Source organism: Meriones unguiculatus, chromosome 17 (genome assembly GCF_030254825.1).
Source record: "Meriones unguiculatus strain TT.TT164.6M chromosome 17, Bangor_MerUng_6.1, whole genome shotgun sequence".
NCBI classification, from domain to species: domain Eukaryota; kingdom Metazoa; phylum Chordata; class Mammalia; order Rodentia; family Muridae; genus Meriones; species Meriones unguiculatus.
Genome location: NC_083364.1, coordinates 34,756,137 through 34,781,524, shown reverse-complemented (window position 1 = coordinate 34,781,524; position 25,388 = coordinate 34,756,137). Strand labels below are relative to the sequence as shown.

The 25,388-nt window shown below is 47.3% G+C and overlaps 1 protein-coding gene across 3 annotated transcripts in view; it reads left to right on the top strand.

The window, feature by feature from the left end:
• The window catches only part of Xxylt1 (xyloside xylosyltransferase 1), a 172,272-nt gene that overhangs the window by 78,990 nt on the left and 67,894 nt on the right, over nt 1-25,388 (top strand). Inside the window, exon 4 of one of the 3 annotated variants that reach the window (XM_021651230.2) lies at nt 13,940-14,204. The exons of the other annotated variants lie outside the window; for them this stretch is intronic. Within the exon in view, the coding sequence (XP_021506905.2) occupies nt 13,940-14,189 (250 nt within the window). The 3' untranslated portion in view covers nt 14,190-14,204. Of the gene's footprint in view, nt 1-13,939; nt 14,205-25,388 lie in introns of those variants that run through there. 3 annotated transcript variants of the gene reach the window in all.

Sequence of the window (25,388 nt, the reverse complement as noted above, 5' to 3'; positions counted from 1 at the left end):
CACCCTTGAAGTTTTTACAAACATGATCTTGTGGGAGGGCTTCTTGTGAGTGCATTAGAAGTCCAGGAAACAGCTGCACCTTCTTTATGTGCATCGAGCAGAATTCAGTGTGAAGCCAGTTAGATGTGGGTTGTGCTGCAAGTCACAAGATCCTCTGTTTTTTTCATGTGTGGGCAGGAAGATCTGTTTGTCTGTCTATCATCTATGTACCCTTCGATCATCTATCTACCCATCCATCTTCCATCTATCTATCATCTGTGTCTCATTAACTCCTATTCTGTCTGACCCCTGACTATATCAGGTGCCACCCAAGACAGGATACCAGTGCTGTGGGACTTCAGGTTAGGAACAGATACTGATTTTTGTGGAAAGCATGCTCCAGAAAGTGCATGGGCATACCTAAACTAAAGTTATTTCTTGTTTATTCAGAAAGTTGCGTTCAACAAAATACCCTGTTTGTTTTTCCTAAGTCCGGCAACCAAGCCCCAGCTCCCACCCCAGTTGGAAAACAGCAAAAGGAAGTGATCTGGCTTTTCTTCAAGAGCCTGGGTAGGAACAAAGGGTATGGAAATATAGCATACAGGGTAATCAAGGCTAGAGTGAGTGTGGCCTCCCCCTCAGAGTGCCTAGTCCAAAGAGGACCACCCTGCAGGAACGAGGAGCTAAGCTGGCCTGAGTCCTTGAAGAGGCCACCGTGCCAGGCAGTCTGGCAATGACTTCACTTCAGTTCTCAGGCCCCTCCAAACCCTAGTGGTATCAGGCAGAAAGCTGGAGCCTGAGTGGCAGCAGCGGCTCACACTGCCGTGGAGCTGGCCGCCTGAGCAGCCTCTGAGTGGCAGCTTTGTTGGTAAGGTCTACAACTTCTGGTGCATTCACCAGCCCTACAGGCCAGCATCCTGCAACAAGCCCAGGCACACCACATGGCCATGGCCAGAGCTCTATCGGCAGCCCTGTGCCAGCCTCACCTCCTTTCAGATGAGTGTGTCTGTCCAGCTTCTCTGCACTTGCCTTATTCCTTCCTGAGACTGGTGCAGGGCTCTCGGGGGCATGCTGGGGAGGAAGGGAAGACATGGGCAAATCCCCACTGCTGCCGCTCTACTGTCATGCAATCTTGAGAATTAGGTACATTCTCTGGAGCTGAGAAGTGAGATCGTAGCACTATTTACAGCAGAATTGGGGGGAGATTAAGTTAGATGACATAGTTATAGTTTCTTGCCAGGACAGAATAAAATAGTGGTGGTAGAGTATTCCTCCAAGTTCAAGTGCAGCCACTGGAGTCTTGTGGTGCCAGGAAGTCACTTAGCCTCCAAGACCTTGTTTCCTGGTATGTAAAGTTGGGGTTAGGATGATAGCAGTGTACACCGCTGTGGTTGAGGAACTTCTTAGCTGCCTCATTAGGGCAAACTGAAAAACTGTAACTCCTAGCTTCTTTGTTACTGGGATTGTTCAGGTTCTGTGTTCTCCTCCAAAGCAATCACGCTCATCAGTTTAGCATGCGTACATACCAGATTTTCCTCTACCCACATGCCTTAAAAAGGTGAGGTGTTTGCAGCACAGAAACCTACCATATTACGGGAGACAGTGACCAGTCTACAGGGACAGGAGTGTTTTAATATCCCAAGAGGGTATTGGAAACCCAGAGGGTAACAGAGAAGGGGGTGTCCTGTGTAGTCTATGTGAAGGGGACCTGGAAAAGAGAGGGGACAGGGGACCATTCCAGCAGATCCCAGCTCCTGCCTCTACACACCAGACTGACATCTGCTGCCCGTGTCTGGGTATTTGATCCTGTTTCCCTATGATGGATGAGCTGGCTACTCTGCTAGCTCCTAGAGCTCAGACCATGGCTCTAGTCCTTGTTTCATCCATGGCCCATAGAAACATTAGTTTCAGATTTGAACCCTACTGTGTCTTTTTCCCTGGAGTCTATATGTAGAAGAAGTAATTGTCAGTGTGGTATGGAGGTGCATGCCTATAATCTCCGTATTTGGAAGGCTGAGGCAGGAAGATCTGTTTTGGGCCTAGGCTACAAAGCAAGTTTGAGGCTGTCTTAGAATGTGTAGACAGACCCTGGTCAAGCCAACCAAACAATAGACAAAAAAGAAAAGGGGGGGGTAATTATTAAAAAGAAATAAAATATATTTTCATTACTTATGAGGATTATATTGTTGGGTTTTGTTTGTTTGTTTTTTAACCTGTAAATTTATCATTTGTGTAAATGAACTTTCTTGTTTCTTTTTTCTCTTTTTTTGTTTGTTTTGAGATAGTCTTGAGTAAACTCGCGCTAGCCTCAGAGCTGCACCCCTTCTGCCTCAGCCTCTCCAGTGCTGCCATTATAGATACGCAGAGCCAAACCCAACCAACTCCTGCTTTAGACATTCTTGTGAATTTGCCGTGTGCCCACATCACATGTGATGAGCACCCTGTGTCCTACTCAGCCTTCATTTGTTAAACATTGCTGGTTTCCTGAATATTCTTTTTCTTTCACTTTTTATCATGGTGAACTTTTAACACATACAGACATGGACTGCATCCTGGTGCTCTGGCTAGTTTATATACAGGGTTTACCCGGAGCTTCAGGCTTGATAAACAACAGTTGATCCTTTTTCTTCTCTTTTCCACACATTTTCTTCTCCCCCAGATTATCTTGAAGTCAGCCCCAGACAATATGCTGTTGAATCTGAAACATCGTTTTCAGTGTTTTTCTTTGTAAGACTTACCTGCCAGTGAAGGCTTAGAACTGAGGAGTTATGTGAACTCTGTCTGCTAGTTCCTGAACTGATAGGAGACATCTCACTTGCTGGCCGCCTGTGTCTCTCCACATGGCCTTGTGTCAGGATGCTCATGTGACTTTCACTTCTGGAAAGCTTTCTGACTGACATGCATTCATTGTTCACTAGATGTGGACTTTCTTCCTAACATCCCTTCCATCCCTCAGCATTTGTAAACCAGGATGCGAAGATAAAAGGTCAATTCTCCCCTGTCCCTGCCACCCGCCAGCAGGTGAATTTGTGGTCCCTTGCCTGTGTTTATCTTTAAGAAATAAGCCAGTCAGTTTCTGGTAGAATTGAATCTGAGTGAAAGAATGTCTTTTTCCATAGTGATCTTTTGAAAGAAAACTAGGTTGCAACTGGTCTGGCCTGGAGGTGGTTTTATGAGGATGACTTTAACAAGGTCAGAGGATAGAACTGCCTTGCAAGAGATTGGAAGTCTATTGTGTCTATTGTGAGGTTATTTTTGTCGTTGTGGAAGAGGAGTTCTAAAGGAAAAAGTGGTCTGTGAGAGAACCCAGGTGAAAGCTGTTAGCGACGCAGTTAACTCGTGTGTGATGACTGAGTCTGGGCAGCTGGGAGCATCGAGGCGCCATCTGAAGACAGAGGGCTGGAAGGGACGAAGTCTGCATGTGCTGCTGCTGAGGCGGGCAGCTCCCTTGAGGTCCTCTGCCAGCAGGCTCCCAGGGCTTTGCTGCTCCTGAATCCTAAGACAAGATTTACCACATCTTAAGGAAATGCTTCTCAACCTTACTGGTGCTGAGACCATTTAATACAGTTCCTCATGATGTGGTGACCCCCAACCATAAAGTTATTTTGTTGCTACTTCATAACTGTGATTTTGCTACTGTAATGAAAAGTAGTGTCAATATGTGATATGCCGCCAGGCGTGGTGGCGCATTCCTATAATCCTAGCACTCCAAGAGGCAGAGGCAGGCAGATTTCTGTGAGTTTGAGGCCAGCCAAGGCTACAAGGAGAAACCCTCTCTCTCAAAAAAAAAAAAACAAAACAAAAAACAAAAAAAACAAAAAAACATCTAATATGCAGGATATTTGTTGTGGGATCCCTGAAGAGGTCATGACCCACAGGTTGAGAACCAATCAATGTGATGGGCATCTCCTGAAAGCATGACTGAGAGAATGGATAAGGGGGCAGGTTACTTGTTCCATCCCTACTATGCAGGTGAGTACCAGCCAACCAGATGTGTGCTGAATTAATGAGGGACAGAGGATGTCATCCGAACAGTGGAGGGGCTGGCCACCATGTGGTTCTCTGTGGTTCCACCATGGTCTTCTTATAGAAATGGCTTTCTCATGAATGTTTTCTTTTTAAATGCTACCTATGGGTAATGCTACCCTCTATCTCTCTTTGGCCTGTTGGTGTATATGTGCCACAGGAACGGGTGCTATTAGGAATTCTGATGTTTTCAAGATGAGATTGTAGGGAGGACAGGGCAGATAACATGTAAGAAAGAACAGGTGTCTGTTTCTTAGGTATGATTTGGCCCTAAGGGTTCATAGGCTGGCTGCTGTGTTCTGCTATGGGCTTATGAGAGATAGTGGGCACTTAAGAGGTAGGGCCTCGAGGGAGGCCTGTAGGCCTTTGAGGGTGCCACCCTTCCAAGGAATTGGGATGCTTCTCATGGGCGTCTTTGCTTAGTTCTCATTAGTTGGTAGATACAGAAAAAGACACCTGGGTCCTACACACACACACACCTTCCACTGTGATGCTGTCTGCCAAGAGGTCCTCACCAGATCCCAGCCAGAAATGGTGCCATGCATTTAAGTTTCCAGAACCATGGGCTAAGTGAGCTTTATAATGTAACCCAGCCTCTGGTATCTCACATAGCCATGAAAAATGGAAGGTAACAAATGCCAACACCATGCCAGAACCAGTGTTCAGAGATACACCTTGGATGAACCACAAAGGCATTCTGCTGTAGAGACTATAAACTTTGCTATGTGGCTCTCAGTTTTATAGTCTGAAAGGCCTCTCTTCCTCTCTCCCTTCCTCTCTCTGGTAGTCAAATCTGCTAAGAAATGCACATACAGGGTTGAGCTCTGCGCCCAAATAGAAAACTTATTAGGCATTTGTGGAAGGTCTGGCTATGCAAATAAACTGGACCCTGTCCTTCAGAATCCTGTAGCCTAGCAGGGAAGATCTTCTCCAGATGGCCTTACTGGGAAATACTACAATTGTGATATAGCAAGCAGAAGGCTGGCTTCTTAAAGCCTGTTTTCTTTTGTCAAATAAATATCTTAGTGAATAAACTGTATTAGCAACTTAGGCAGCATAAAAGGTGTGGGCGAGAGGGGTTGGGTGGAAACAGTTTGGTTGAATCACAATGGCATGTGTATAAAAGGGACCTGTGGCAAGCAGCATGTGTAAAGGGTGAGCTGAATGTGATGGGGTACATACGAAGAGGGTCTGGACGTGGCTCCGTGGCCACCTCAGACATAAGTTTCAGGTGCATTTCCTTAGCTGACAAAGTGGCATGGAGATTCACTTCCCAGCCCCTGTTCCTCCAGGTTAGCAGCAGAATTGGTTATTTCAAAGACATCAAGTGTTCAGACTGAGCCTTTTATTGTTCACTGTGGAGAGTCCCTGGGCTCTTCCTCTGCTTGAGAATGGCTGCATTCACCACACCCCTCCCCATCTCACCTAGGAGCTAGGTACCTGAGAGTGCTCCTTAGGGAGCCTGGCCCTCCTAGCTGTCCCCATCCTTGGAACTTTTGGATCACTGCCTGGGAGAGGAGGAGCTTGTGCCAGGGCTAGAGTTGTTTAGCACATAATGACTGGCCTGCATGCTTGCTGTGTCTCTGTCTGTGCAGATGAGCTCTCATTATGAGGCCAGCCCATCCTGATGGATTCTCACAAATGAAAAGTCACAGAGATGCTCATGGGGCCTCGTTAATGTCAGTCACTATGGAAAAAGGTGCCATGCATGCAGCTCCTTCTCTGCCTCCACTCCATTCCCCTTGGCCCCGTGAAAATGATTATTGCCTCCCTTAATAGAATGAAGCCCAGTGTCTGCATGGAAACCCTTTCTCTGCTGCCAGAAACACCCTGTCTCCACTGGCCCAAGGCTTGTGAACTTGGGACCATAAAAAGGCAATATGACCCCAGCACTCTACTCGGGCTGTCAGTGAACATGATTTTTATGATGGTAATAGTATAATTGGCAGTTCACTGGTATTTGGCCTTCGGAGGATTCGAAGACACTGTCAAAGTGAGGCAGAGGTAAAAAAATGACTCTTCCTATAGAAGGAATAACCAGAGTGGAGGAGAGACACCCACATTTCTTTAAACCATTTCTCCTGCCCAAGATATTAGTAGGGTTTGGGAAGACTAGAGTGTGACTTGTCTATAACTACCTCTACCGGCATTCCTTGAGTTATTTTGGGCTGTTATCCAAGGTTAAGCAAGTGATCGAGCAATGCACTTTTCATGCAAGGAAAAGTAGAGTCCTCAAGCCTTTGTGGTCCAAAAAAAAACCTGACAAGGCTGGGAACAGCTGTCTGGTGTGCCTTTGCTCTCCGGAACCCAGGGCACTCTTTTGGGGCCACATGGACTTCATGTGATTAGCTGTGGAGTGTAGGTGCCTCCCAGTTACCTGTCCAGACCAGGCGGCAGGCTCCCCGGTCCCCAGGCCACATTCATACCATACCAAAGATCAGATAGTGTGGACTATTGGTTGTTGCTACAAAATGAGAGAGCAGCTGATTAATGCTCAGGATTAGAAAAAATAAAATAAAAGTGATAATCTGGTGACCAGAACAGGCAGAAATGGCATTCTGTGACTCAGAACTCAGGATACAGCCCAGAATGGTGTAATTTGAGGCAAATACCTCCAGGAAGTAATACAAGTTTTTGAAGATTAAAAAAAGAAATTGATCATGAAGGAGAATGGGGAGGAAAGAAATCGATGGCAAATCCTACTATGACCTGTTTGTTGAATTGTGGTTTTGAATCTTTTGTTTTGGGTGTTGTTTTTGGAGTGTTTTGTTGTTGTTATGTTTGGTTTTTACATGAATGTTAGCCCGGTGTTGTCACATCTGATTTTCATTTTAAAGAGATTAGAAATCTCTGTTGAATGTTTAAGTACTAACAATTAAGCAAGCAATTTCCTAACCAAACAGAGCACAGTGGTGTGCCAGGTGGAGGCCGGCCACTGCCAGCTAGATCTGGTAAAAAGCTGGCTCTTGCTGCCACCCGTGGCCTGGGCTCATGGACACCTCGGTTAACTGATCTCAGATGCTGGTGCTGATAGTTCTAGGTCCACTCTGACTTGGTAGGTCCTTCATATGTTTTCTACCATTCCCTGAAATACTTTTTGATTACTATTTGATAATTTAAAATTTCCTTTAGATGTTTTTTAAGTAACCTCAGACTTAACCAATAACAAAGCACCAAACTAAGCAAAATTCCTTTCCAGGAATGTAATTCTGGAAGTAGAGTAAGACGCCAGACTCTCCATATAGTGGAGCTTGCTATGTTAGCCTTAATGTCTATATGAGCATCTTCCACTTGTGCTTGAGGTCTGAAGATGCTTTGGGGATTTGGGGGCCTGGACGGGGATGGAAGAGAAGAGGGGAAGCCATAAGAAGGTAGAGGAGGGAAAGGCTGGAGTGATGCAGCCTTTCCCTTCTACTGATGAAAAGAAGCCCGTGCAGACCCGGGCCATGGATATCCATCATGCATACAGACATGGGTCCCAAACTTTACTGCCGGCTCAGCTTTGATACTGAGAATGGCCTCTGTCTCTGTCCTCTGTAGTTAATGTCTGGGTAAAGGGCATTCCTAGGCTGTCCTCTGAATTTCATGAAAAAGGGAACTAGGTTTGAGGGGCCTGGCAGCCTCGTAGGCAGCTGCCTTGCATCCTGGGACAGTGACATGTTGGGATTTGTAGTATGTACCTGCAGGTAAGGATGACACGGTCTTTCATTAGAACAATTAGTAGCATTCTGGCATCTGCCCTGGTGTTTGAGACTCCTGTCATGACCTTACACCTCTGTCCTTGGTCATTTGGAGAGCCAGATATCTACTCTAGCATTCCCATGTCTCTATAGCAAAACAATGTTGATTGTTTTTCCTCACCTCTTGGTGATGCTGTGATAAAAGTGGAATTAAAGAGTGTTGTACATGGCTCATCTCACTTATTCCTAGGAGTTGGAATATAAAGAAATCTCAGTGCTGAGGGCTTGATCTGAACTGTATCCAGGGATACATGCATAACGTCTACCAGAGGGCATTGTTGTGTGTGCAGTGTGGCTCAGATTAAAACATCTCTTAGCATCATGGATGTGTTGTAATAATTCTGCTTGCAGTGGATGCACCTGTATACCTACTCAGCTGTTTGTCCACCATCCGTTTGTTTGTCCACTCATCTGCCTATCATTCCATCTTCATCCTTTCAAGGTGACTGGATTTGTTGTAGATAGAAGCCTCTTTTAGTCTGAATTCTAAAATTTACGTCTTAACCTCTCAGAAACCCTGTTTGGCTCTACGTCTTTCCTTAATCTTAGCCTCCTGGTGTCAAAGTTTAGGATGTATGCCCAGAACCAGCATGCGTTTCTGTGGAGGGGGGTGCCAGTGTGTCACAGTTTCTAGAGAAGGCAACCATTGGTCCTTTGCCTCCCTGCCTCTCTCCTGTCACTGAGCATCTGATGCTCCTCTCTGGTGAGGGATGTTGTTGGAGGCAGAGGTAGAAAAGTAGATTTGGGTCAGGTGACTCAAGTAATTCCGTTCCTGTTCAGCATCCTTTTCTCATAGAATGAGAAGGATGAAGTGACGGATATTATTGTTTTTTGAGAGAGGGTAGCCTGGCTCTGTAGGCCAGACTGGTCAGGAATGCATTATGTAGCCCTGGATGGCCTCAAACTTGTAACAGTTCTTCTGCCTCAGCCTTCCAGGTGCTAGGATTCCAGGGGTGAGTCACCATACCTAGCTGCTTCTCCGCAGAGATTTGGTCTCAGGAATGGGATAGCTGAGGCCGTCTTCTCTCATGCTAGGACCCCCCCAACCACAGCATCTTTGACTTATCAGGCCTCTACATGATTGCCTTCTACTATGGGGACCTGGTCACTTCCAAAGCAGTCCATTATTTTATTTCTGGACAAGTTCTGCGGGATTGCATTTCTCTGTGTTAAATCTGAAGGTCTGCTCCCCAGTGTCTGCGCCTCATCATCCTGACTTGTGTTTTCTGAGTTCACATGGATGATGTCTGCACTCCTCCCTGGAGAAGCTTTTGGTTCCTCAGGGTTACCTTTGCCAGGGCTGATAGTCTTCTTCTCATAGCCACTTCTTCAATGCCAAGTCTCTGGAAAACTAGCTTGTTGGAAATACGGATGGAAAGCCTTCTGCACTATGTCCCAGAGGCAAGAAAGATGCCTGCTCAAAGTGAGAATATGCATAAGCATTTCTTTTTTAATACGGGTGGCCAGGGTCTGAGTTTGTATCTTCCCTGAGTCCCATCCTGACATCTTGGAGGCTGACTGGTTAGTTCCAGATACATGAGTATGTGTGCATATTCACAGCAGCACTCATCTCCAAGAGCCTACACTTGACCCGAGGGAAGATCACTCAGGGGCCTGATGGGCAGCCAGGGTCATGCTCCTGTGCTGGATTCAGGGACTACCAAGGACTTCAGGCTGTCAGGAAAGGGGAACAAAAGAAGAAAGCATTGTGTTGGCAGTATCTAGAAGAGAGATTTGGATTTGTTAAGGTGTGCCAAAACATGGCTGCCCATTACATAGTTCCCTGTTTTCCATTCCTCACTTGTATTCTCTTCTCTGTTTGAAAGATAAAAATAGAATCAGATTTTCTGTGGCTCTGTCATTCTCTGGTTGATGTTATGGGTTGGCCATCCCCACAGAGCCATGCAGCATGTCCTGTCACCTTTTCCCAAGCCATCAGCCCCAGCCCCACCATGCTGCCTTCTCCTTTGCCCGCTGTCTGTGCAGGACAAATACCATCTGGGTTTCCTGCCAGGTATGAGCAGTGCGCTTTGATTTCTGTTTGTTCTAAGAGCTCTGCTTCCCTGAGCTTCCTGACAGCTGGATTTCAAAGCACGGGACACTTGGCATACCTTCTAAGATTTTCTATGGCTGTTCTGAGACCAACTAAGTGCCTCCATTGTCATTTAACTTGAATTTTATATTGGAATAGGAATGAACTGAAACCCTAGATGCCTATGGTATGCATCTAAACCAGCCGTTTTTAACCTGTGGGTCACAACTCCTTTGGGGGTTAAACAACCTTTTCACAGGGGTCAAATGTCAGATATCCTGCATATGGGCTGTTTACATTACAATACATAATAATAGCAAAATTACAGTTCTAAAGTAGCCAATGAAATAATATTATGGCTGGGGGTCAGCAAAGCATGAGGAACTATGTAATGGAAGTTTTGGTTTCTTTAAAAAATCAGTTATGTTATGTAAATATGGCTTTATTTTAATACCAAGTGTGGGATTTTAGTTAGTTGGGCTTTAGTTTGTCCGTAGTTAACTGCCTTGTGTGGGGCATGGCTTTTGCCAGCTGGTATCGGCTTTTCTCATGTGGCATGGAGGTGTGGTCTGGGGGTCTGAGGATATGACAGCCCAGAAAGAGAAGGTGTGGTGTGCGGGGTTGGTGTGTGGCCTGCAGCAGTTTGGAGAGACCAGAAATGGCCAGTGTGGTGGTTTGGAGCAGACAGATGGAGAGAAATGCTGTGGGGCTCAGTGGCTTGGAGGAGACCGCTGGCTGCATTTGCTGTTGACAAAAATTGATATATCTACCAAAGACGCGTCGACCTTAAACAGCCAAGAGAAGTAAAGGGGTCTGTGCTCCCTCTCCGCATTAACCTTCTCTCTCTTACCTAGGGTTGGAGAGTTGGTAGAAGGGAAGTAGAGGCTTAAATACCCCAAATAAAGTGGAGCTTAAAAAACGAGTGCTACAGGACTGTGTTAAAGGGTCATGGCATTAGGAAGGTTGAGAACCACTGCTTTAGACTTGCATGCACAGAGTTCTAGTGTGGCTTTGTTCTGCAGTGATCTTGGAGAACCTGGCCTGCTGGGGGTTTCTGAGACTTGGTGGCGGGAGCAGGAGCAGGGCTTCAGTATTGATAGGGATGAGCCCAGCTGCCATGTTGGAAGCTGCATTACACCCTCTCTTTTCTCAGAGTTATGCTCAGGGTGTGCTCTGAGCCCAGTGAGGAAGACAAGGGCAGAAGTCAGACTGCCTGGGCTTGAATTCCAGCCCTGCCACTCACCTACCTGCATGACTTTGACCTAGCCATTTAACCCAAGTGGGCCCTGAACATTGTCTGTACCAGTATGTGTCTCATGAGGACGCTGGGCTGTCAGAGTTAAATGAATTAACATTTGTATTTGTCACGTGCCTAAAAGAAAGCCAGGCATTCATGCTGGGTACGTACTAGAAAAGAAAGGGTACTGGGCCCAAAGAGCCAGCGCAGCTTGGCGACCCTCTGTAACACCTAAGTAAGTGCCTTTTGAACAGCAGATAGTCGCCTGTGGTTACTGTCTATTGCAGAGTTGCTTAAACATGGCATACTTATGCTAGAGGTTGAACAACTGGTTTTCATGGTACAGATGTGTTTTAGCCCACTAGACGCTTAAGAAACTCTCTTCTGGAGGGCTTTGGTCACATGTTTGCCTAAAGCACTTCCAGATCTTTTGATCACCTACAGAATTCTTACATTAGAGAAAAAGGGTTCCTCTTCCCTCCACAGGGCTGGCCACACCTTCTTCCGCATGTGTCAGCTGCTATAATTCGCCATTCAGGAAAATTAATTTTCTTCTTTTTGTCCCAGCAGCCATCTGCCAGCTCAGCAGGAAGGGCCCAGCTTCTGCTGCTTTCCTTTCATTCCTCCTCTGTTATCTGCCTGTTTCTCCAGGACCCAGGGACAGTGCCACACCATCATTTGCATTCCTCTTCCACCCCAGGAAGGGCTTTGGGATGATCTATTTTAAAATGATTTTCACTAGAACTCAAGGGAAAGATTCAGTTTTCAGAACGTAGCAGCATCTGTATTCATTAACCGGAAACCCAGCTTTGACAGGAAGAGAACTGTGCATGTGACCGTGTACTGAGAGAAGCAACTTAAGGAGGAAAGGCTTATTTTGGCTCATGATTTCAGTACGTCACATCAGGGAGGGTGGTGGAGCCAAGTTGGTCTTATAACTGTGGGCAGGAAGTGGTGGGAAAGTCTGCTGGCACTGATGGGGCCTCAGCCTATGGGATGGTGGTACCACATCTGGGGCAGGCCTTCTTGACACATCCAGGGGTGCTTAGCCAATGTCCTAGGTGCTTTGCAGTCCAAGCAATTTGACAGTCGAGATTGACATCATGGCCTGGTCAGACTAACCAAGGAACCTTCGTTCACATTCCTCGTGGTTAAAATGAGAGTCATGGCTTATTGTGTTTCAGGACCGTTTGGATATAAAACAAACCACCTGATGCTCACTACCTGACTGGAAGTCTCTCTTCATTGATGATGAACAGATCTGTTGCTGAACCTTAAAGTGCTGTATACCTCTGTGCTATATGTGCCTGCTCCATTTACCTCTGTGCCGTATGGCGCTGTATGGTTCGCCTCTGACGCCACTGTTATTGGTAATAGTAGTGTTTAAGCATTTTATTCCCCTGGGGCCTCTCCAGGGTAGAATCAGTCCAAGCCTCTGGGTAAAGAAAGAATGAAAATATGGCATTACCCTGGCTCTCGGCTCTTACTTACTTTGAGAAAGCTCACAGCATCGTCTTCCCCGTGAAGGCTGATGTCATTGGTGCCCCAAAGGCCTTTGTTTCCCTGGTCAGCTTAGATGATTGGTAAGCAGAGTCGAACTTTGTGGCAACGACAACTTATACTTAATGACTGCGTTACAGAGGACATTCACCATTCCATGTGCTCGGATGCTGAGTTAGCCCAACTCCATGAGGTAGTACTGTTCCCATCCCCTATTACAGGTGAGGAAGCAGAGGTACACATTGACAAAAATCAAATGTCCATGTGTCTCAACCTGTAACTGTGGTGTTCTGACCTGGAGCCCTGCTCATGATCTGGTACTCCCCTTGACACCCGGGTGTGACAGGCTACACAGTTGGCCCCATTGGATTCTTAGTTCTTATGAGTGAGGCCCTCACTGGCTGGCTGCTCCTCCATGTCCCACTGGCTTTAGCAGCATCTTCTTGGCCCTGCTCAATCCTGACCCCCTTACTAGACATCTCTTCATTGCTGCCTCTGCTTGCCGAGGACCACGGAGGATGCACAGGAGAGACAGTGTCCCCATTTTATAGAACGTATTTAAAGTCATAAATCTAGGAAAAGGAGGACCAAGCATCAAGCACAGCACATTTCCTTTCCCCTGTAATGTCATGTTAGCATCTTTTGTGGTAATAAAAGCTTGGGGGTGCGGGGGTCACTAGTAATTGACACTCAGTGAGCAATCTTTTAAAGAGGAGGCACCTGTTTCTCACTTGCATGACTGAAGTGTAGCTATAGTGGAGGGCAGAGTGTGGAAATGGCTGGAGTGGAGCTTTCTGGGAGAATCTTATGTGTGGAGTGGAGCTCACAAGGATGCGCTTTCCTGCTGCAGCAAATTCCAAAGCCATTTTTGTGACAGCTGATTTGTGAGGTTTGTGGCAGAAATAGCAATGCTATCAATAGCTAAACACTATGTGTTTGCTCCACTCTGGACAGCTGGCTGCAAAGCCACGGCTGTCTAGGCCTGTGAGGTGTTAATGACAATGTGGAGCCAAGACTTACTGAAACAGTTCATCATCCTGCAGACTGTAAGACAGGACAAATGGTGACAAAAGAAGACTGTCTGGAAATAAGCTCAGGGGTAGGGATCTTAGCCTCTTTGTTTTCAGTTCTGGGGTGACTGAGTAATGTTGTGGCCAGATCTTTGGTATTAGATCCTGTACATGCAGTCAGGGGCTCTGCTCCCGAATGGGAGGCTTTTCTTTGTCCATCCAAGCTCAGGCTGTAGTAAGGGCCAAGTGGCACACACTGAGGGAGGCCTCCACTTGATGCTGCTTGTGGAACTCATGGGCCTTGGTTACAGTTTGGAATTTGTAGGCTCTGAGCTGATAAAGCATGAAGGCCCCTGTGTTCTGATTTCCCTTTGGTCTGCCTACCTTCTCTTCCTGTAGTTCTCTCTCTCCACAGCCTGAAATGGTGCTCACTGAGAACTGCAATGGACAGTGTATCTATTTACCGTCTCAGCAAAGCAACTGTTCAGCTCATTCCCTCAGGCAGCCTGTGGTACCATGCTTTCCTGCCTCCATGGATTTCTAGCCAGGAGTGGCCTTCACCAGCTCCAGGTTATGGGCACTTCACCCCTCACCTGCTGCCCTGTCTTTCCTGCCCTCAATTCCTGAAGCAGTTTGCTCCTGACTCTGAAAAAGCATTCATTTGATCCCACCTGCTGTCTACACAGCTCAGCTGTAAAGTCCTCAAGAACTACCGTCGTCCACCGGACTCATCTCCATCTGTCCCACCACCGTCCTGGAAAGTGGTGACAGCAAGCTGCCCAGCCCCTCTCATTGATGGAGTTGTCATCATCTCAGTCATCCACAGAGTGCTCTCTGCAGGTGCTACGGCTGGCTCCCACCTGTTGAGAGGGACTCTGGGGTGGGCCCTGGCTGCCCTCAGAAAGGATGTGCGCATCTGTTAGGAGACCCTGGGCTGGGTACTTTACACTGAATATCTAGACAAGTCAGGAGAGACATCCAAATGGCCAAAAGCTCATGACAAGAGGAACACCGTTAGACCCTAAGGAAATGTGAATCAAATGTACAGTGAGATACCAACCCCCACTCTGTAAAACAGCTGTGATAAAAATAGGGCAAGTGCTGGTGAGGGTGTGGGGAAATCGAAGTTCTCACTCACTGCATGAGGGGAAGAGAGATGGAGTTACTGAGAGAGCAGTCTACAGGCATCGGAACTGAGCGTGAAATTATCGCATGAGCAGCCCATTGCTCTCCTACACTGTGCACCCAAGAGAACTGAAAAGTACATCATGCCCACAAAAACTTTCACATGGAGATTCATATTACTGCTATTAGTAACAACCAAAACAAATAAATAGGCCTGTACCTATCACCTGATAAACACAGAAACAAAATGTGTTGGGTGTGGTGGTGTGTGCTTCCAAGGCGTCTGGAAGGAAGAAGCAGGCAGATCCCCGTGGGTTCAAGGCCAACATGGTCTACATAGTGAGTTCCAGGGCAGCCAGAGCTACATAATGAGACTCTGTCTCAAAAAACAATTAAAAAACTCAACTTATATTTAAAAATAAATAAAAATATGATGGAGCCATATAACAGAACATTATTTGACCATAAAAATGAAGGCTTTGTCCATTTCACAACATGGACAAAATTAAGGTGCCTTAAGCCAGACACAAAGGACCGTGCTATATGCTTCTGTTATAAAACATCTAGAAGGGGCCAACATGGTTGCAGAGGCAGGTGACTTGGGATTTGTGTAGTAGTTAGTCATCTCCACCTCTGGGAATATAATGGAATTCACCAAGTTGTATTTTTACACAGGTGAGTTTATGTCAACACCTCAGATTGTAACAGTAAGGGCAGGAGAAGGTATGCTCTCCAGTCTAGGGCTTCACTGTGTACCCCAGCTCTGCTTTCCATGGAAGCAGATGTCCTGTAACGCTATCCTTCCCTGCCTCAGCTCACAACCTTTCCTACACACAGTTTCTCCCCCACCCCCAGGGGTGAATGATCGTAAATACCAAGAGAGCTGCATAAAGTCATCTTTTAAAGATGAATTTTTTTATTCCATCTTTATGATTCAGCTGCCTTTTACTTCCCAAGAAACTTGAAATGACTTCTGGCATTTGGCCTACTATTGGTGCACGGCCACCTTTCACTGTCGGCACACAAATTCACTGAGTCAGTCGGTCATTCTTTCACACCGGCATTTTCTGTGAGCCAGGGTTTTAACCTCTGAAGAAGCAGAGACGTCTCTTCTGCCAAGGAGTGTAGTTCTCAGTGGAGGAGCAAAGGTGGAGGTAGCAGGCCGCTGATGTGATGGAGCTCTCTAAACACATAGGAAAGACCTTGCACTCAGCCAGCCACGGGCGGTGGAGACAGGAAGAAGTGACTAAAGAGAAGGCAGGTCAGAGTTGGTCAGGAAGAAAGGACATAGTGGGTAATGAGGGCTGTGTGGGCTTCAGGGGCCATGAGAGTTCAGGCCTGGGGTCAGCTGTGCAGGTCTGAGGCCTGGCTGGAGAAGGCAGGCATGGAGGGCTTCCCACACCAAACTGAGGCATCTGGCTGTTATCCTGCAGCACCTGGGGAGGCCATCTTCAGCATAGAAAGGTTGGTGGTGGTGTGATGGAAATTTGACTGGAAAAGGTTGAAGTCGTGCCTGGCTGGGTCTGGGTGAGATTTAAGGGAGCCGGGTAGGAGGATGATACCATGGGACTGAGGAGGTACTGGCTTTGGACTTTGTAGTGGGTGATGATGCCTGCTTGGGACATAAGAGGCCCTGATGACAAGACAAGGGCTTGCTCCTCAAAGTAAAGCATCAATGTGTACATGAACAGACCTGGACTACATGCTCAGAAGTGACAAGGGTGCTCCTGAGCTAGCCAGTGCTGTGTCTGTGTGCTGTCCTCTCCATTACAAACTGTGGGGTGTCATGGTCCCGGGCCACACCAGGCTGTTTTAGGAGGGACTCCAGGAGAAGAGAGCCTCGTTGGTGTTGAAGCTTCTAATGGTGCTGGCAGTCAGTATGCCACACAGAGGCAGAAGGTACACCTTTGCATGGATCCATTTGAGACATTTCAGAATTCACTCCCGTTAGATAATTCCAGAGTTTGCTTTTCAGCTTTGCTGTGCCTCCTTCTCCATGTCTCCTCTTGCAGGTCTGATCTTGGGGTGTTCAGATTTCCTGGGGTGCTGTGTTAGAGGAGGCTTTTCCTGAGGCAAAGAAGCTGGGGGGCCACCCATCCCTGTTTCCTCAGATGCCCGGCTCTATGACCCCCAGAGCCTATTTCTTTCCTTAGCATGCTACAGAACTTCCCGGGGAGAGAGGCTGGTGAAATGGCCCCAGGTTCCATTGCAATGGAGGGGTTACAGAGCAGAACCTGTGAAGATGAAAGGGTTTTTTCCTCTCTGCTCCCCTAGGAGAGTGTTTGGGCCCCTCTGCTTTGTAAAGCCTATCTCAGATGCAAGGCCAGACCACCCCGTAGCAGCCTCTTACCCTGTGGCAGTGTGAGTAGGGTGGTGGGGGTGGGAGTAGGAAAGCCTGGAAGGAAGGAGGAAGTTTTTCAGGGCTGTCTGCTTGACTGTGTCTCCTTTGCTCGAAAAGGCATTCTGTCCCTGCCTGCTTTCTCACCCTGTGGGGCCTTTGCCAAGACTGCCATGTAACCGAGTAATGTCAAATTGGAAAGTGCCGTCCAGCTCCGGGGTTCCTTCCTGGAGAGCAGAAATCAATCCTCCAAACTCCTTTTTGTCTCAGGCTTGGGGTAGACTTAGCACACTACCTCTCCAAACATTTCCTGAGTGAATGAATGAATGAATGAATGAATGAATAGACCAGTCAATCAATCAGTCCCTGGAAAACCCATCGCAGTGACACATAGAGAATGGCTGCTCACCTGCCTTAGCCCATTGGCCAAAGACAGTGTCTCAGCTGTCTCTATCCATGGACCAACCCGGTGCCCAGGACTGGAGAAGGAACATACGCTTTGTTGCACTGCTGCCATGGTGTCTTCAGGCTTGTGGCCTCCTTTCATCCAGACCCTTACCTCAGCCTGCCCAGGAAGGGGATTTCTGAGTTTATAGGACTCGACTCATAAAAGAAAACAGTGTGCTTGTGAAAGATCTGTGATAGAACTTTTAAAGTGGCCCCCTGGGTGGGTGCGTGTGGGTGAGAGAGAAAGAGAGAGAGAGAGCGCTGTGGTCATTTGTCACTGTCGGCGGTTCTCATTTGCTGACTGTAAAGCAGCAGTTCCTAGATAAAGTTTTCTGGTTCTTTTCGCATCTTCCTCATTTTTCAAGGAATGTCATAACCCTGTCAGAATCTTGCTTGCATCAAAATTTTAGTTCATACATTTCTATTAATTTATTATGTCTTAGGCCCTGTTGTAAAGTTTTTAAAGTTGCGTAGAGATACAGGTATATTCAACATATGTAGATGTATTAAAATATAAAAGTGGCCAAAAGGAAGGTATTTTAATTGCTTTCACTGAGAATCCACATTAGCATTTAGTGTCTTGAGAGGCCAAGAAAAAGCACAAATGACAAAGTGTTTCCATAAGCATAAGGCTGTCCATGTGGCCTGCTCTTGAACTCAGCAACTGTAGTAGGCAATCCTGAAAGAACTTGGGGTCCCCTAATTATTACTCCCCTTAGGACCTGCAAGTCCATACACAGACAGCTGAAAAGAGGAAGTGCTGTGAGCAGCAGGGAGGTGACATGGTGGCATGCAGATTGTGGCTCCTTGCCCTACCTTCATGTCCCCTTTGGAGAACAGTCCTGGGTGGGGCTGGGTGTGGGGTTCTGGACCCTTGGCTCACCTGTACCTGGAGCATACCCTTGCAGTGGCATGTCCTCCTTCTGGAGCCTCCCTTCTACTCTCTAGCAATGCCCCACATCTGGGGTATACACATACACATCTCCTCTTCCACTACAGTCCCACAGCACTGTGATCAAGAACAGGCAGAAACCAAACAGTAGACAGTTTCATCACATAGGGCTGGCCAGGACTCTGGGTGTCACCATTCTAGGAACATTATGCTACAAGGGGTCCCTTTCCCCTACAGCCAGCTTAGTCTGCTCTTGCTCAAAGCTGGATTCAGGTCTCAAAAACTACCTGGGCATTCTCAGACCCTGGCTATCTTGGTCCCAAGCAGACACTTTTCTAGGTCCGCTCTCCACCATGCTATGACAAAGTACCTAGCAAAAACACTTTAAGGCCTGAGGTTTATTTTGGCTCACAGTTCAGAGGGGTTTTGGTCCATTCCAGAGGAGAAGGCAAAATGGTAGAGGCAACTTTTTCTGTGGTGGCAGGACTGTTAATGGCAGCGTGTTTGTGTTGAGATGTCTGAGAAGCAGAGAAAAGAGGCTAAAATGCCTGTGGGTATGGCCTTCAAAGGCCTACCCCTAGTCCCTACCTGAAATGGTCCCACAGCCTTCAAAAAAGTGTCACAAGCAAGGAGTCAGACACTTAACCCATAAGCCTGCAGAGGACATAATGGCACATAATGAGGACTGCCCTACTGTGGTGGTTTGAGTAGGAAGGACCCTTATATATTCATGTGTTTGGTTGCTTGGCCACAGGGAGTGGCACTATCGGGAGGTGTGCCCTTGTTGGAAGAAGAATGTCATTGTGGGAGCAGGGGCTTGGAGGTCTTATATACTCAAGTAGTGTGGACTTAGATGCACACCCAGTGTGGCACAGTCTCCTGCTGCCGCCTTTGGATAAAGATGCGGAACTCTCAGCTACTTCTAGAGCACCGTGCCTGCTGCAGGCTGCCACTTCCTTCCATAATAACGGACTAAACCTTTGGACCTGTAAGCCAGCCCCAGTGAAATGTTTTTCTTTCTAAGAGTAGCTGTGATCATAGTGTCTCTTCACAGCAATAAAACCCTAAATAAGACACCCATTCAGGGTACTACAGGTGCCAGCTGAAGGCCACCAATGGCTTAGCAAGAATGCCCCAATGATGGCATTAGCCTTTGGCAAACCTTGGCCCCATCTTTCTGTTCCCATGCACAGGAGGAGGCAGCTCTTTTGCTCTCCCTGTGACTTGGAAAAAGGGTCTGTGTTGTAATTGGCTCTCTCTCTTCAGCTGCAAACAAGGTCTGTGGTCTAGACCTACACTTCTCAGCGAGTTCCAAGGAGCGATTTCAGATCATGCTGTGAGGAAAAAAAGTCTTTTTTGCTCAAACAAGCCTATGAAGCTTTGATTATATACACAGTTACCCCATACCAGACATACAGGAACACTAAAATCCATGGATGTCCAAGTCCCTTATGGAAAATGTCATCCCTTTTGCTTATAACCTACCCATCTACACATTAAGTCATCAGGTACTTACAATACTCATCATGAGCTAAGTGTTGTGTGGTTAGATTACATTGTTTAGAGAAAAGACAAGGAAAAAAAATCATGCATTCGTTTCAGATACAGGTTTTATTTTATTCTATCTTTAATCTGTATTCAAAGGAATCCATGGATATGGAATCTATGAACGTAGAAGTCTAACTGTAGATGGCTGTGTGTGTATACATTTGTGTGTATGTGTGTGTGTGTGTGCATATATGCATATGTGCATGTGGGGTGTGTGGTATGTTATGTGTACGTGTGCATGCGCAGGTGCCTGTGTGTCATTCCCTCTCATGAAGTGCAGTCAAGACTAGAAAGCCCTTGAATGTACAGTCCTGCCTGGCTTTATTGAGGGTACCCCTTTTCTGAACTGTGATGGTTTGAAACACTAAGTCCCCAGAGGCTCAGTCATTTAAACAGGTAGTCCTCAGTGGGCGCTGTCTAGGGAAGCGGTGCAGCCTTGCCGGAGGGGGTTCTCCACTGGGGGTGGGTTTTGAGGATTCACCACCAGGTAACACCCCCAGTTTTCTCTCTGCTTAATGACTGTGGTTGAAGATGTGTCTGCTCTCCTCAGCTGCCTGCCTGTGCCACGGTGCTTGCCCGTGGCTGCCATGTTTCCCACAGCAATGATGGACTCTTCCCCCTATAGAACCTTAAACCAAAATAAACTCCTCACAGTTGCTTTTGGTCATGTCTTTTATCTTGTAACAGAAAATGAGTTTTAGACACAGATCACTTCTGTCCCATGACACTTGAGGCTCTAGGACTCATGGAGTCCAAGGGCCACAGGCTTCTTAAGGACTGTCTTCTCTGTGTGCAGTTGGTTATGTCCAGGCCAGCAACCAGCACCTAAAGCCTTACTCTCCAGCAATGGGCATACCAGTATCCAGAACGGCAGGTAGTGTGTCTCTTGCAGGGGGCTCTGGCATTTTAAGATATGGTTGCAGCACTGCCTCGGAATCCACTGTCATGCTTAATTGGTCTCAGAACTATCAGCTTGCCAAGCCATCTGTCACAGGAAACTTGAGCAGTGCCACAAGTCCATTAATAATTCAGCTGACGAGTGTCTACAGACACAGCCCTTCTAGCCTCTGTACTCACTCTTCGTCATCTGCCTCCAGAGATGTCCCATCGAGAGTTCTCTGTTACACAGAGATGCTAATGATTTAGGCAGTAGTATTTCACCATCTCCCAGAATCCCCTAAACTTCAGCAGTTGGAAGAGGAATGATTGATAAAGGCTAATCCCACTCTAATTACACCAGCCACCTTGGAGATGGTGGGTTTGCAGGGCAGGGCAGCCAGTGACCCGTTTGCGGTTGAAGTTGTGATCTCTAAGCTTCCTGTGTCTGCCACCAACTGAAGTTGTCCTGGGGAGTGGATGCCGATGGCAGGCATCAGGCAAGCCCTTTGTACTCTGAAGAGTGGGGACCTGTCTTTTTCTTCCTTACCTTTAGCACTGCTTAGCATTCAGGAGGAAGAAAGGGCTTTTAAAGTTTGAGTCTTGCATATTGAGAATAGCTAAAAGTACTGGTGGAATTAGTTCAAGCTGACTGGATCTTCTTCTCATTCTCTTCTGGTAGAATGATAGGCTATCTCCTCTGAATCAGATTCGTAGACATCATCTAGTCCAGCTCCTTTTGCAGTGGACAAGGTCACCTCCTCCTCAATGTAGAGCCAGGGAGATGCCCAGGCTCCTGACTCAGCCCAGTTCCCTGCTTCTGAATACCTGAATGCAATGTCCTTGGATATACTGTTGTAATAGTGGCAACACTAGACAGATTTACATAGCAAATGTATCATTATTAAGTGCCATGTTCAACACGTCATATAGTGTCGCTTAATCTTCAAGATGAGTACAGAATTGATATTAATATTGTCCCATTTTCCTGATGAGAGAATAAAGACATGGGTTATTCTTTCACCCTTCTAAAGCCAGTTTAAGTCCCTGATAAAGTAGAGCTGGGACTCCATGGAGGGTAAGACCCTGGACCAAGCTCTTCTCAGTCTGGGTAGAAGCCCTTGGAACAGAGAGGGGCAGCTATTGGGAGAACCTCCCCCTGCACCCTCAGGAGTATGGAACTGACCTTTGCTGGCCATGGCTCTCCCCTCCTCTGAGCAGATCACCCTGTCCTTGGGGCCTTGAAAGGAGAGAGAGCGACCATGTGAGTGTTGACTGGAACATGAGCCTAGAGAAGCTGCCAGTGCCCCAGTCATCCGGCAGGGATCCTGCAGGCCCAGCAGGAACTTCCCACTCTGAGGCTCTGAGGGCCAGGCCCAGGGCCTGCTGCCACGGTTGTCCCTGAGCAGCCAGCTGGCCAGCCAGCGGCCCCCTCCTGTCTTTTCTCCTTCAGCTGGAACCCCTTGCCGTGTTGTTGCAACTGCAGAGTGGGCTCCCCAGCTATTGTTCTTGGATCCTTCCCTGTCCTCTGAGGGCCTTTGAGAAAAGAACAAACAGCTAGGAAAACACAAGATAGTTAAAAAATGTTTGTGAATTCTGGGCTGTGTGGAACAAAAGAGGCATTCGTGAGACTCAGCATTGTTCTGGGGTGGTGAGGATGAAGCAACCCTTTGAGGTCTGCTCATGGCCCTGCTCCACGGTGTCCAGCGGGTGGTGGTGGAATGCAGCTAGGGGTGATGCCTGTCTCCCCAGTGCCAGGCACCTACCCAGTGCAGGGGGCCCAGCGGAGAGGGCTGGGAGCTGATCTAGACCTCCGTGCCTTTAATCCTCACACCGTTTCTAGCTCACTCCTTTCATCTTGTCACTAGAAAGAAGACAGTGCCATTGTCCAGTCCCGGTTGTTTGATTCAAGCCACCCAGCTCTTACAGAATACCTTCAATTGCCTGTGTTCAGCAGAAATAATGAGATCATGTTTATAGAGAGTCCTATGGTTCATCTAGTGACGATGTGGCTGGGTCATTTGTCTCTTTCATTACATAGGTTTTATCTCTATTTCCAATACAAAACTGAGGCTGCAGGCTAGGAACTGACATTGTGCCGCTGCCAGCAGAGCCCTGAAGAGGTGCAACTCTCTTCAGATACCACTGCACTGAGGGGACGGAGACTAGAAACCTCATCCCCACCTCTTTGGGAACCACCTCGGACCCACTGTTGTCTTTGTCCATGGAAGCTTTCTCTAGGAAAATCTCCAGGCCCAGCTCTTGACTTCTGAATGGCCAGGTTCTACTCCAAGGGTTAAGTCCATGGATCCTGACCTCCAGAGTGTAGTCCTGGAGGCCTAGACTGATCTGCAAAGATGCTAGCCTGCCCAGTGCTGGGTGCCAGCCCGCAGCCCCTCAGCAGTGATCACAAGGAAGCCATGTTCAGCTTGCCTTGGAGGACAGCATCCTTGCAGCTAGCTGCTCCTTCTTGTTCCTTCTTTATCATCTCCTGTGCGAGTCTGGCTATGCAGACTCGGTGTTGTGATGTGGCATGGACACACCAGAAAGGTCTGTGTTGGGGATGAAAACAGCCTTAGGTCTTGGTGTCAGAGAAGGGTGGGAAGGAGCCCAGGCTGGATACGGTTGTTCCTGCCCATGTTCTGTGACAGCAGTGGACAAGCAGTCACCTTTCTTAAGAGGATGGAATTTTCCCTTGAGGTTTCAAAAGGGCCTTTAGGACTGTCCTCATCCCGACTCCACACTATCCTATGTCTCCTGTGCCCATCTGGAGATGACACAAGTGTTCCTTGGGGCATTTGCTTACAACTTGTCCAAACTGATGCGTCTGTGAGGAACAGCGGCTGCCCCAGCACCAGGAAAAGTAGGCGGTACCCAACACCTGACTGTGGGAAGAGTGGGGCTGTTGAGCAAAGATGAGAAAGCCCAGGGCAGCATCTCTGTGCCCAGTGGGGGAGAGAGTGCAAGCATTCCCTGTGATCTTGGTGTGGGCTGGAGCAGAGTGGGTACCTGAGGAGGAGTGGGGGAAGGGGCTCTCCTGAAGGCAGTTTCCAGAACACAGATGTGTTGTCCAGAGCACATGTCACAGACATTTCCTAGAGTTGTCCAGAGCACATGTCACAGATATTTCCTAGAGTTGTCCAGAGCACATGTCACAGACATTTCCTAGAGTTACTCTTAGGCGACAGGGGCACAGGGGCTAAAGAGAAGCTCCCTGAGTACCATGGCTCTGGGTGACTGTCCTTATGCTCTGAGGCCTGTAATTAGTGTTCTCCCTGTGGCCTGTAGCTGTGGCTGCCCATGAGAACTTAACCCAGCAGAAACCTCAGAGAGGAAGAAGGAGGAGCCCCCTGTTTCTCTCCATGCACAGATGCTACTGACGTAGCAGTATGACTCACCAGTGGTTGCTGTTGGAGGAGAACTGCTGACCGGGCACATCAGGGCTATGACTGTTCCTTCCAGGTGGTTGTGTGAGAGAGGAGAGAATGCAGGATGGATGACATTTTATTTCAGAGTCAACAGAACCTGCGGACAGTGGGGACAGCTGGCAGAGAGCAACTGCCTTTGTGAATGGAATGTGAAAAAGATAGGGGTGGAGATGTCTTACTTTTGTGTTGCCTGTCACCCTCTTCCCTTCCCTTCCACGAAACTCATTGCAGTGACCCTCTATGCATGTATTTATTCTTACAAAAGCCATCTGCAGTGTAATCGTTTCAATATATACAACATACATGTGCAGACACCTTTAAAACAGCACAGCTGGAGTCATATCAGTCACCTTGCCTGAGTGTTGCTTTTCCAGCTTGTCAGTCTTCATAAACCATCTCTCGAGTTAGCCTGGCACACCTCGTCTTTCATACTTATTTATTCTATGGTATGGTAGTATATATTTTATTCAGTCATTCTTATTTCCGTGGGCATTCACTTTGCCTCCAGCTTTCTTTATTTTATAAGTAAATAATATAATTATTTATAAATGTCTTTGTGAATTACTGTTTTTATTTCCCAGGGGCAGATTCCATAGTGTAGGGATATTGAGCTGAAGGATAGGTATATTTATAATTTTGATAGATGTTTCTAGATTGCTCATCCCATAGACCACAGTAGTTTCCATTTCCACTAGCTGTCTATGCAACTACCTCTTTTCCTTCCCACTAACAGCTCAGCTGTCATTTTCTGGTTAGTGATGGCCTGATGTGTGGGCGGTGATCCTTCATTGCTCTGTAGATTTACACATCTCTGACTCAATGATCTCAGCATCCTTTCCTAAGACTATCTGCAGTTTGAATTGTTTTTACACGAATTGCCTGTTGTATCTCTTCTATTTGTCTCCCAGCATTCCTGAGGTGAGAAGAAGCCTCTGGGCCAGGTGTGTAGTCAAGAATGTGTTGCCTCCACAAATCTGTATCTTGTATAGTGACAAATGTACGCTTCTGTACTGCTCTGTCTGTGCCATTTGTTTATGCTCATTGAGACCTGTGTCCAGCTCTTAATTATCGAGCATGGAAAGTTCTTCCAGCACTGCAATTAACAGGAAGTGTTTCTTGCTTTTGACATGGTTGTGTAACACATGGGCTTTGGGGGACAAATGCATTTCAGGTGCTAGAGAATTGATGATGTGGGTCTTGGGATTCATGC